General features: G+C 44.1%; 1 protein-coding gene across 2 annotated transcripts in view; it reads right to left on the reverse strand.

Moving 5' to 3' along the window:
- Window positions 1–13,671, reverse strand: part of SHPK (sedoheptulokinase) — a 57,375-nt gene that overhangs the window by 37,120 nt on the left and 6,584 nt on the right. For both annotated transcript variants that reach the window (XM_073565307.1, XM_073565308.1), the window contains exons 2-4: window positions 11,789–11,930; window positions 11,178–11,361; window positions 6,226–6,378 (exon numbers count right to left, since the gene is read on the reverse strand). In XM_073565307.1, the coding sequence (XP_073421408.1) occupies window positions 6,226–6,378; window positions 11,178–11,361; window positions 11,789–11,930 (479 nt within the window). The remainder of the gene's footprint in view (window positions 1–6,225; window positions 6,379–11,177; window positions 11,362–11,788; window positions 11,931–13,671) is intronic.

Consider the following 13,671-nt stretch of genomic DNA (forward strand, 5'->3'; position numbering starts at 1 on the left):
CTGACGTCTCAAGACCCCTTAAAAATAACCCCTCACAGGCTCAGCGTAAAAGCCGCTCTTCTGGAGGCGAGGAGGAGAGTGAGCAAGAGGAGTTAACCCTTAAACAGGCATCTGAACAACTCATATAGGCCATCTCCTTAACCAGGACATCCCTGACTGGGAAGATTGAGGACGTGCACACTGAGGTGGGACGCCTCCGACAAGATATGCAAGCCATGAGGGGCCACATTATGGAGGTGGATAGAAAGAACACCGTGAGCACAACTCAAGATGGTGCTAAGGTTAGGTTCCCAAACCGTTAAAGCAACAAATATGAACCTAGCACTCAACTTAAAGGTATTTGTAAGGCGGTTTATTGTAGTACACGAAAAAAGACATTTCGGTCAATGTGACCTTCTTCAGTTACGTGTGGTATATAGATTGTGTAGAGCTTATAGGCATCTATCAGAAAGGACGATGGTGCTTTAGGCATTGAGGAGAATGATCTCTCTAAGGTAATGAGCTTGTCAGTATATAGGAGAGTGGCAAACGTGCCTCCAGATGCGGTGTCCACACACACGTTTGCCCCTCTCCTATATACTGACAAGCTCATTACCTTAGAGAGATCATTCTCCTCAATACCTAAAGCACCATCGTCCTTTCTGACAGATGCCTATAAGCTCTACACAATCTATATACCACACGTAACTGAAGAAGGTCACATTGACCGAAACGTCTTTTTTCGTGTACTACAATAAATCGCCTTACAAATACCTTTAAGTTGAGTGCTAGGTTCATATTTGTTGCATTATGGAGGTGGAGACACGGGTGTCCCAGGTAGAGGATACCATCACACCTATGGAAGCCAAGTTAACGAAGATGGCATGCATGGAGGCAAAAAGCGGTCGACCTGGAGAACAGAATGCGTCGGAATAATATCCGAATTATTGGGCTCCCGGAACATTCGGAGGGTCAACACCCGGAGCAATTTCTGGAAGATTGGCTCAAAACTACTTTGGGAGACGAATTCTCTCCAACATTTGCGGTGGAGCGGGCCCACAGAGTCCCCACTAGGCTTCTTCCTCCTGGAGCCCCACCTAGACCTTTTTTGGCACGTCTCCTTAACTGCAGGGACAGGGATGTAGCTCTGCATTTGGCACGGCAGAAAAGCCCCATTAAGTTCAACAACGCCACGATCTCGATTTTCCCAGACTTCTCCATGGAACTCCAGAAACAACGGGCACAGTTCATGGAGGTTAAAAAGAGCCTCCGGGCGAGGAATGATATGTACTCAATGATTTATCCGGCCAGGCTTCGAGTGGTTCATGAGGGTTCCACCCTGTTTTTCACGGATCCGGCGGAGGCGACTGAGTGGCTACGGTCCCACAAGGGGTCTGCTGCAAAGGAATCCTAGTGCATATATTGCTAGTCAATACCTTTGCATCAATGGTCTGATTGGAGCTCTATCCGCATGCGTCCAATTACCAACAATACCGGACATTGTGCTCAGTGATGGTATCCCCTTGTTTGCTTCGTGACAGGAGTACAGGACTCTGCTCCCATACTGTTTGTTGCTTATTTACTTTGTTTTTTCTTTGCTGTGGTTTTATGTGTTTTTTTTAGGTAAGATTCGCAGCCAACGACAATTTTCATCTTTAAGTGATGTCTCTAAATTCTACCTGGGTAATGTTGTGCCCCATATTGAGCGGAGTAAAACATGGGGTCTGAGTTGATCTGTACGACATGGAATGTGAGGGGTATAAAAACTCCCCGGAAAAAGATTAATGTTTTCTCGCAGGTCCGACATTATCACCCTCACATTGTGGCCCTGGTGGAGACGCACTTGACCAGGAATACAGTTCGGTGTGTGCAGAAGCCTTGGGTACAATGGTCTGTTCACGCATTCCATACCAGCTACTCGAGAGGGGTTTCATTGTTGGTACATAGAGACGTTAGATGGGAAGCCAGGGAGACTTGGAGGGACCCTGAGGGTCGCTTTGTTTTTGTGCATGCACTGATAAACGCCAGGGAATATGTAATTCTGTGTGTCTATAACCCCCCCTCCGGCTAGTATGTCCCTTCTTCAGAGGGCAATGAGTTTTGCCCTGGATTATCCAGATGCGGATGTTATTTGTATGAGAGATTTCAATATGGTTATGAACAACTGCCTTGATAAATTGAGATTGGATGATGGAGTGACTGGGGGGGCCCCTTCGCTGACTACAACTTTGCTGTCACTGTTTATGGGGGAGGGCGGGTGGCTGGACTTGTGCAGGATGCGTCACCCTGAGTTTAGAGAATATATATACCTGTCACTCGTCCACTAAATGCTCTCTGTCGCACATAGATTACATATTTGGTTCCAGCGGTCTGGCGATGTGGGTGGATAACAGAGCATGGCACTAGGGGGATCTCAGACCATAGTCCGGTAATCCTTAAACTTAAATATGGACAATTAAACAAAGGGATAGTCTGGAAGTTGAATCCTTTCTGGTTGAAGTTAATAGTACCCCCCCGATAGAACGATTGATCAATTGCATTGTTTCATCTAGTCTCATCCGGAACCTCAAGACATTAATTCATTTTGGGATGCCCTTAAGGCATACTTGAGGGGTTGCCTGTCCTCCACGATCTCTTATATTAAGCGGGTGACCTCAAGGGAGGATGAGGAAATGGAGCGACGATTGAAAGACTCAGAGGCTACATATATATCTAACCAAACTAGTGGCAATAGGATTGAGTGGTTGGCTGCCCAGAGGTTGTACGCCCAGCACATAGACACTAAATCTAAACGTAAATTATTTTTCACCCGTCAATCTTATTTTGAACTGGGAAACCAGGCAAGTAAGTTTTTGGCCTATTTGGTGCGCGAACATAATACCTCCAATACAATACTGCAGATTTGTAAGGCGGATGGTTTACTGGTGTCTTCGACCGTGGAGATACTTGGTTGTTTTTATGACTATTACAGGTCACTATATGAATCTAAAAGTGACTGATAATTTGGGATGCCTGGACTATTTATCAGATGTGGCATTCCCTACATTAGATCCTGAACAGCGAGCCCTTATGGACGCTGCATTCGCCGCGGAAGAGATAGAAAATGCTATAGAGGACATGGCGTCTGGGAGGGCCCCTGGACCAGATGGGTTTTCCCATTGAATTGTATAGGAAATACCAGGATATACTGATACCACTTTTGGTGAAGGTATTTCAGGGAATTTGGGAAGGGAAGTCTATGCCTGATTCCTTTTATGAGGCTAATATCATAATGCTTGGGAAGGAGGGAAAGGATTCCTTGGAATGTGGATCTTACCGTCCTATTTCATTAGTGAATGTGGACTATAAAATTTTTACTAAGATCCTAGCTACCAAGCTGAACTCAATTATATTGAACCTTGTATATCCTGATCAAACGAGTTTCATGCCTGGTAAGAGCACCTCCATTAATATCAGATGGGTTCAGTCAATAGTCCAATATAGCTCGCTAATGCCCGACATCAAATGGGCGTTGGCATCGTTAGATGCCGCCAAGGCTTTTGACTCTCGAGTGGACTTTTCTCTCCACGTGCTTGCAAAGATATGGCTTTGGTGATAAACTTATAAAATGGATCAAAATACTATATATGAAACCCAAGGCCCGCATCATTGTAAATAACTCTATATCTGAGTCTTTTCCATTACAAAGGGGGAGTCGTCAGGGTTGCCCCCTCTCCCCTGCCCTTCGCTCTTGCGATTGAGGCACTAGCAATACGTATAAGGTCTTCCCCTGGTATTAAGGGAATTGATGTAGCGGGTCGGGTGGACACTATAGGTCTATATGCTGACGATATGGTGGTATTCCTGGATGAAGCGGAAGAAACTTTGCCGCAAGTGATAGCCCTTATAGATAGATTCAGCAAATATTGAGGCTTATATATATATAAATTGAGAGAAGTCGGCTCTGTTACCCCTTTCTCATGCCCCGATGCCGCAGCTAGGGGCTCTCTCCTCACTGTCTATTGTATCCAATTTTAAATATCTGGGTGTCTACATATCCCGTGATAGTGCGTTTGATTTACAAATTAATGTCTACCCACTGCTGGAATTAGTTAAAGTTAAACTTGCATCCTGGAGCAAATTTCCGTTGTCTGTAGCCGGACGCATTAACTTGATTAAAATGATATTACTTCCCAAGCTTAGCTACTCCCTTCAGCACAGTGCTGTGATGGTGCCCAGATCTTTCTTTGTGAATCTCAACTCCCAGATCACATCTTTTATATGGGGGAAAACTAGGCCCAAACTTAAATTGGCCACCTTGCAAAGACCCAAAAAGGGGGGTGGAGCGGCGCTACCGAATTTTTTCCTGTATTATCTGGCTGGGCAAGCTAAAGCTTTAAGTAACTGGATGCCGGGTAGCTACATTCCCAACTCTGAAAGTCACCTGCTTCATGCTGCACAAACTGATTGCCCACTGGGTTTCCTAGAGTTAGAAAGAACTAATGCCCCTCCTCTGCTGCCCTTGCTCCGATTGGCACGATTAACATGGAGGCAAATCAAGAAAGGTGTCTGGGTTTGGAGATTTTATAGCCGAAATGCCCCTGTGGAATAATGATTATTTTCCAGAATTGCTAAACCACCCGTCCACTGAATTTTGGATTCAGCATGACGTTTCATCGATGGGGAACTTGTATGATCGGGGAACTTTGAGGTCCTTTGAGCAATTACAGACTACGCATGATATCCCAAGATCCCAATTTTCCCGCTATTTACAACTGAGATCAGCTCTTCAATCTCATGTGAGATAAAAAGGTGTAGGCCGTACTATTTCATCTCTACCTCTGATAGGAATCCTTAAATCGCAGGGCCCTCAGGGTCTCATCTCCTCTTTATACACATACATGCTATCAGCGGGAGCAGAATCTGCCATAAGTTCTATCAAGAGAAAGTGGGAACGGCTCATCCCTAATACACAGGACGAGGAGTGGGAAGAGATTTTGGAGTCCCCGATTGGAGTATCACCATCTGTTAACAACAGAATGATACAATTATATATAATTAATCAGTCGTACTTGACTCCGACACGACTTTTTAGGATGGGTCGATTCCAATCATCAGAATGTTTACGGTGCCACTCGCCAGACGCAGATTTTATTCATATGGTATGGCAGTGTCCCACTGTCCTGCATTACTGGAAAGAGGTTACGTCATTACTGTCATCCCTAGTACAGGCCCTGGTCCCTCTAGAGCCGCTGGTCTGCTTGTTTGGGGTATGGGATGAGGAGATCTGGGATCGATATAAGGGGGTCTTCCTGCGTGAGACGTTATTTATGGCACGGAAGGTATTAGCATTACGGTGGATGGGAACTTTATCCCCCTCCCTTAGAATTTGGATTGACTTGGTGAATTCGATTGTTCCATACGAGCGCACGTTATACCAAAATAGGGGATGCCCGGGTAAATTTGAAAAGATTTGGGGGAGGTGGAACTCCTCTCATCTTACCCTGCAAGGTTGAGACATCACATAGGAGATAGTATGCTGCAGGATACTAGGCTGCGGAATAGTATAGGTTGATGTAGTGGTAGTCGTAGTTTAGGAATTTCTGATTAGATTTCCTTATCCGAATAATGTTAAGGGCTTATGTAATTTGTTTGTTATACATGTTTTATGATATATAGTCAACTGCCCTTTGTGAAGAATATTGTGCAATTTCTTGGTTCTATATTCTATAATGGACGGAAACATGTATGCTCTGTGGAAAATGTTTATTACCATAGGCCAATTGTATGTTGTACATTTTTTTTATGTCCTGAAGTTCAATAAACGAATTAAAAAAAAAAAAAAAGATGGCTGGGGGTCACACAATCGCATGGTGGGTTACACCTTGGTCATAATAAGTGCACACACATTGTTATTCTTGTCCTCGCTCCGGCACTGTCATACCATTTGGTTTTACCTCTAGAACGTCCTTTCTGTTTGAATAGCAGTATTATTTTCCCAAGTATCCCACAGTACCATTTCTACAAGCTGCACTGCTCATATAAGATGTTTTCTTAATTAGCATCAATGCCATGATTGATTTCAAAGATTAACCTAATTTGTCCTGTGTACTTTACTGTTAGTAGCACATACAATCTCCGGCATTACCCGACCTGCGAGGATGGCTGCCTGCTGTATAATCACACTCCGAGAGGTGTTGTAAATGGAAGTCTACAAACACAGGAACCGGTCAGAGGAAAACTCACAAGATACGAGACGCTACTTACATATCTGTGTTCCAGGTTTTGGTCCTGGTATTAAAATAGCCCCAACTAGCGGCATTCTGCACCGACATCACCGGTCTCTGGAGGCCGCACAGCATGGAGACCACGTAGTCCTGGATTGTACCAGCAGCATCATATTGCTGAAGGAAGTCAGGCCTGTACAACACATGAAGGGACAAGTCAGGAGATGAGCCAACCTTAAGACAACACCAACCAACAGCTTTGTCGTCCTTTTCCAGGGAAAGGTACTTTCTTGGAGAGTGACCAAGCATATGTTCTTGGGATCCTATTGAACTAGGAAAAACTTCCAGAAAAGTTGGCCATAAACCTAAAATTGTGGTGGGCTGATAGCTATGTCTCCTGACCTCCATACACATGAACTCTCATGTTTGGACGAGCATGCATGTGTTTTCAATGTGAAAAGTGAAGCAACAAGACATTGTGGCTAGTGATGAGAACAAGTGCTCGTTACTCAAGTTTGTCCAGGGTGCTCCGGTATGTACCAAGTATCACGGGTGCTCAAGAGACATGTTCGAGTCCCCGTGGCTGCATGTTTCGCATCTGTTAGACAGCCACAAAACAAGTGGGGATTGCACGTGTTTGCGACCGAAGGGGACTCGGAGATGTCACTTGAGCACCTGTGATACACGGTGCATACCCGAGCACCCTGGGCAAACTCGAATAACGAGCACTGGCACTCATCACTCATCACTGAGGCTAGTTTCACATTTGCGCTTTTGAGCACAGCGACGGCCTGCGCACAGCCGCCGCTAAGCCCCGCCTCCACCGGTAGCTCCGCCTACCGGCGCATGACGCTGCATGCGCCCTGCGTCCCCTATCTTCATCACTGGGGGCGCAGGCCATGCGCAGTATGCGTTTGGCGGCGCATGCGCCTTTTTGACGGTGCGCCGGCGCAACCAAACTGCAGCAGGTTGCGTTTGGCGCAGGTCGGCGCACCGTCAAAAGGACGCATGCGCCGCCAAACGCATACTGCGCACGGCCTGCGCCCCCAGTGATAAAGATAGGGGACGCAGGGCGCATGCAGCGTCATGCGCCGGTAGGCGGAGCTACCGGCGGGGGGCGGGGCTCAGCGGCGGCCGTGCGCAGGCCGTCGCTGCGCTCAAAAACGCTAGTGTGAAACTAGCCTAAATGTGGCACATCATCTCCTGTAGGAAGACAAGTACTGGGACTTATCTAACATGCTTCTCTCCCCGGACATTACCGGTCATGTGAGAGTCAGGAGACTCCCATGCACATTAGTCAATTTTCTGGTTCAGTTCAAGTTACACAATCCAATATACAGTTGTGGCCAAAAGTATTGACACCCCTGCAATTCTGTCAGATAATACTCAGTTTCTTCCTGAAAATGATTGCAAACACAAATTCTTTGGTATTATTATCTTCATTTAATTGGTCTTAAATGAAAAAACACAAAAAGAATTGTCCTAAAGCCAAATTGGATATAATTCCACACCAAACATAAAAAAGAGGGTGGACAAAAGTATTGGCACTGTGCGAAAAATCATGTGATGCTTCTCTAATTTGTGTAATTAACAGCACCTGTAACTTACCTGTGGTGCCTAACAGGTGTTGGCAATAACTAAATCACACTTGCAGCCGGTTGACATGGATTAAAGTTGACTCAACCTCTGTCCTGTGTCCTTGTGTGTACCACATTGAGCATGGAGATAAGAAAGAAGACCAAAGAACTGTCTGAGGACTTGAGAAACCAAATTGTGAGGAAGCATGAGCAATCTCAAGGCTACAAGTCCATCTCCAAAGACCTGAATGTTCCTGTGTCTACCGTGCGCAGTGTCATCAAGAAGTTTAAAGCCCATGGCACTGTGGCTAACTTCCCTAGATGTGGACGGAAAAGAAATATTGACAAGAGATTTCAACGCAAGATTGTGCAGATGTTGGATAAAGAACCTTGACTAACATCCAAACAAGTTCAAGCTGCCCTGCAGTCCGAGGGTACAACAGTGTCAACCCATACTATCCGTCGGCGTCTGAATGAAAAGGGACTGTATGGTAGGAGACCCAGGAAGACCCCACTTCTTACCCAGAGACATAAAAAAGCCAGGCTGGAGTTTGCCAAAACTTACCTGACAAAGCCTAAAACGTTTTGGAAGAATCTTCTCTGGTCAGATGAGACAAAAGTAGAGCTTTTTGGGCAAAGGCATCAACATAAAGTTTACAGGAGAAAAAAAGAGGCATTCAAAGAAAAGAACACGGTCCCTACAGTCAAACATGGCGGAGGTTCCCTGATGTTTTGGGGTTGCTTTGCTGCCTCTGGCACTGGACTGCTTGACCGTGTGCATGGCGTTATGAAGTCTGAAGACTACCAACAAATTTTGCAGCATAATGTAGGGCCCAGTGTGAGAAAGCTGGGTCTCCCTCAGAGGTCATGGGGTCTTCCAGCAGGACAATGACCCAAAACACACTACAAAAACCACTAGAAAATGGCTTGAGAGAAAGCACTGGAGACTTCTAAGGTGGCCAGCAATGAGTCCAGACCTGAATCCCATAGAACACCTGTGGAGAGATCTAAAAATGTCAGTTTGGAGAAGGCACCCTTCAAATATCAGGGACCTGGAGCAGTTTGCCAAAGAAGAATGGTCTAAAATTCCAGCAGAGCATTGTAAGAAACTCATTGATGGTTACCGGAAGCGGTTGGTCGCAGTTAAAGTATTAGGCTGAGGGTGCCAATACTTTTGTCTCTCCCATTTTTGGAGTTTTGTGTGAAATGATCAATGTTTTGCTTTTTGCTTCATTCTCTTTTGTGTTTTTTCATTTAAGACAAATTAAATGAAGATAATAATACCAAAGAATTTGTGTTTGCAATCATTTACAGGAAGAAACGGAGTATTATCTGACAGAATTTCAGGGGTGTCAATACTTTTGGCCACAACTGTATATGAAAGCATTAAAATGTTTTGGTTTTTTTTGGCAATAAGTATTACGTCCCCATCCTAAAATAATGAACTCAGGTGTTATAGATTCCTCCAGGCCCAGCGCTGTCTCTCTGCTGCTCCTGTCTTTGTAGACAGGCTGCAGTAGTGACATCAGGACTACGGCGAGTATGAACGCTGCAGCCAATCACTGGGCTCGGAGGAGACTCTGATGAAGACAGCACGAGCTGCTGAGCCCAGTGATTGGCTGCAGCAGCAAATCAGATTCCCAGGAGAATTCCAAGGGACCAGATCCAAATTCTGCAAGTTACAAGTTTCCTTTATTGTAGTCCATATAAAAACATGTGCAAGTCAAGCAATTTGGTGCATACTCATAACTTACCAGTACAACAAGTCCCAGGAAAGAATTAGATACTAATTGACTGTTACCATGTCAGGAGTAGCAGCGCTTGACCTGCAGTGAGTGGGTAATACACTAGGTTATCATAAACTCGGGTAAGTCTATGAGGATAAAAAAAAAAAAAAAAAAAAAAAAAAGTACCGTAATCCCAGAAGTCATTACACAAAGAAATTATTTCAGATTTTTGTTTGCAGATTTTGCTATTCTGATATCCCAGGAATGGTTTAGATCACTGACTTTAAAATGCATGTGTTAGGCTACTTTCGCACTAGCGTTTTTTTGCGCTGCGTGCGCAGTCCAAACGCATACAAAAAACGCATCAAGCGTTTTGCATGCGTTTGCTTATTTGTTGCGCATGCCTTTTAACCAGTTTGACTTTAAAAACGCATGCATTTTTAAACGCTGACGTGCGCATGTCCATAGGCGCACACTGCAAAAAAACGCATGCGCACAAAAATGCATACAAACGCTAGACAATGCGCACCCATGTTAAACATAGGGGCGCACTGCGCATGTATGCGCACGCACGCAGCGCAGCGTAAAAAAACGCTAGTGTGAAATCAGCCTTAGCTGCAGTCCACTTCAGATAGTTAATTTAGGAATTCATACTGGCAAATGAGGGGAAAGAAAGTTCCTGCACCCATAGTGCTGACAGCATACTGATTAGAAGGAATTGCCATTTCAAAACGTGTGAACGGCAAGTTATAGAGTATGACAATCTGGTCGTATGTGCAAGTAAAGCAGTTTTAACTGGATGAAACCGATGAGGTCAGCAGGCCCTAGCTTTCCTACAGGTTTTGTGTAAGGGCAGGTAGACTTTCACTATAGTCAATCACCAATTACCCAGAAAAAGATTACTTTACCGCACTCAATAAGCATGTTTACAAGCCTATAATCAAAAATTTGCCAGCTGCAACAACTATGGTTCTAATTCTCATTCTTATGGAAATAATTATTGCCTTTTGACACATTTTTCAATTTTGCATATTTTCCGCCTTAACTTTACATTTTACCTGTTCTTTAAATACCAGAATATCGTAGTGCAGCTGAAGCCTGACGCTTGATTCCCTTTTTGACAAAGCAAACGAACGCGCGTCAAGGGGGTGCGCTCGGCTCCTAAGCATTTCCTCACTCTCATTATGGGTAAGCACTAAAGCATTTAAAGGCATGGCTTCCCCTGATTATGAGTCTTGTCACTATGACAGCATAGGGGAATCTTTTTCATGATAGGTTTTCTAATTCTGCGCAGTAGCATCAGCACGATTATTACATTACACCAGTTTTAAAGGTTTTTTTCAATTACATGTGGCTGACAAAAAATGCAGTAATACTTTTATGACTTAAAATGCCCTTTTTTTTTTTTCTTACTACCATGATGTTAGTTACTATCTCATTATATGCCTTGGATCCCATGTGCTTTTACTGGGGTCATATGCCCTTTTCTGTCTATTTCGTTTAACTATAATTGTATTACTATTTAATATAGATTTTTTTTATATATCTATTTTTTACAATGTGTGTATACACTCCAAGTTTTTGTTGTTTCTTTAAACGGTTCCAATTCACATTCTTATGGAAATAATTATTGCTTTTTGACACATTTTTCAATTTAGCATATTTTCCGCCTTAACGTTATATTTTACCTGTTCTTTAAATACCAGAATATAGTAGCGCAGCCGAAGCCTGATGCCACGTTCAGATGGGACTGCGGCTGCGGTAAGGAGGATAAGAAGTCTGTAGAGCATCGTCCATCTTCCCAGGTGACTAGTCGGCTCACTTCTTTTGGCTCAAAGACCCTGAGATTTTCACTGTTAATCCAATGACATCCTAATAATAAAAAAGATACATAAAGCCCTTCCTGATTGCAGAGGAGGCCGGTGCTTCAGAACTTAACACATCCACTAACATTTCACAGGTTCCTAGAGGATTATTCCCAAAATCAAAAATAATCCCCTATCGAACACTTCCAACAACCCAGAACCCTGAGCCCCATTGTGGGTGGAGAGGAGGAGCACAAGCTCGACCTCCACTTCATCCATTGTCTATGGGATGCCTTGTAGTCCGCTTTATCCAGCCGTCCCAACGAGAATGAAAAGAGCGGAGGTGGAGAATTCGCCCCTTCATTCATTCATGACAGGGGGCCTATTCCTGGATTTCAGGATCGTTGGGGGAGAGGGGGGGCAACTACTCAGTCCAGGAAATTATCTCAACCTATGGAATAATCCTTTAAGCTGAGAAAAACTAATTTTTTCACCTTCACCATTTTTCCAAAATAACACTCCGTGCATTTGCCCAGCCACGCCGATTCGCGAGACTTTTCGAAGCCTTTCTCTGGGTAGAGCCGTCAAGCAATCATTTAGAGCACGAATTATCCGACAGACATCTTGTTCTTTTCCCTGAAACGAAAAGGTAAAACAGTGACAATTTTAGAGAGGTTGTGCAGGATCTAAAAAAAATAAAATAAAAAATGGTTATGGTAAGTGCCAGAAAGATGATAAAATAAAAAAATACTTATTTGTACCCCACAGCTCTTACTGTCTCCATCAGTCCCTACAGTGATGGTAAGCCACACATACATGTGACATGTGTGCACACAGACAGTCACAGCACGCCATCATAGTAGGGGTATGAACAGATAAGTACTTTTTTTTCTTTTCCAGAATTGTCCCGTGTGCACATACCCTTATGGTTGTATTTTGTGCTAGCCGGGAACCCTAAAACTGTCCAATTTAAGACAGATCAACTAATCATTATTATTTTTAAAGGGAACCTGTCACCTCCAAAAGAGGCATTTACCTTCAGATACTGTAAATAGCATTTACATCCTGTTTAGCCAGGTATCGAAGCAGCGTATAAAGGGACAAAATGAAATTATATCCCCCCTGCAGCCGCTCGCTTCCAGTCATCGAGGCGGTGTAGGGAGCGGTTGCAGTCACTGATCACAGCCGCTCTCACTGTATAGTGATCAGTGACTCTATCCGCTCCCTACACCGCCCCGAAGACTGGAGACGAGTGGCTGCAGGGAGAATAAAACTTCCTTTTCTCCCTGTAGCCGCTTCCCCAGTAAGCTGGCTGCACAGCATTAAACACTATTCACCAGCAGCAGATTACCCCGGTATCTGTGTTTGTGGGGGTGACAGGTTCTTTTTAATTATTTTAATTGACAAAGGTCGTGTTTGTCTGATCTCCGCTCCCTGCAGATAAAGTAATGTCAATGTTAATTATTATGCTATCAATTTAGATTAGGCCACGTAGCCCAGCTCCTGCAGAACATCTTTGTCATTTGTAAGCTGCCCCAAATCTGATAACAACGTGTCTGCCTCTGACTAAAATTAAAGTCATTTTCCCACACTTTACTTTTCTGGTATACTGAGGAGACGTGCCATAATGATTGCTGCAGGTGATCGCTATGGGCATGCGCTCACACGGCTGATTTGCTGCAGACAATCCTGATGTTGAATCCTAGATGCTGGCGCAGGTAGTTTCCGCGGTGACTTTGGGACAGTAATGGGGGCGCTCACAGAACCCTATTTTACGGTCTGTGTTTGGGCTGCAATCCAAACGGGGATTTTACTGTATAAAGAAACCCAAAATTGTAGATGTATAAAAAGCAAATTATAGTTGTGTAGGGAAGGTGGACTGACGGACGGACCTGTCTCCGGCAAGAAGCGGACCACCCCCCTGTCATTTACCTAAATTTGCACACAACCTACTGTAGGATAAAGAGGTCGGCCAACTTTAAGGTATTAAAGAAATCTTCCCAAAGCGTAAACGTCATTTTAATTTATTTTCATAAATCATTAGTACACATGAAAATAAGAAACTTTGTAATATACCTTATCAGAGAGATGTGTTTCTTTCTGCTGCTAGATTGGTGTCTAAGGTACCGTATATACTCGTGTATAAGCCGAGTTTTTCAGCACACTTTTTTGTGCTGAAAACGCCCCCCCTCGGCTTCTCCATGAGTCAATTGTCCCACACAGGGCCGGACTGGGACTAAAATTCAGCCCTGGCATTTGAAGTTACACAGGCCCACTAGTCACATGGTGACTATATAATATCTTTGTACACTTGTAGTTTACAAGAAGTGAGAGGAGATTAACACAACTATATAACATGTAGTCACAGCTGTGCCCA

Source organism: Dendrobates tinctorius, unplaced genomic scaffold, assembly GCF_039654945.1.
Source record: "Dendrobates tinctorius isolate UK_male_01 unplaced genomic scaffold, ASM3965494v1 ptg000016l, whole genome shotgun sequence".
Lineage (NCBI taxonomy): Eukaryota > Metazoa > Chordata > Amphibia > Anura > Dendrobatidae > Dendrobates > Dendrobates tinctorius.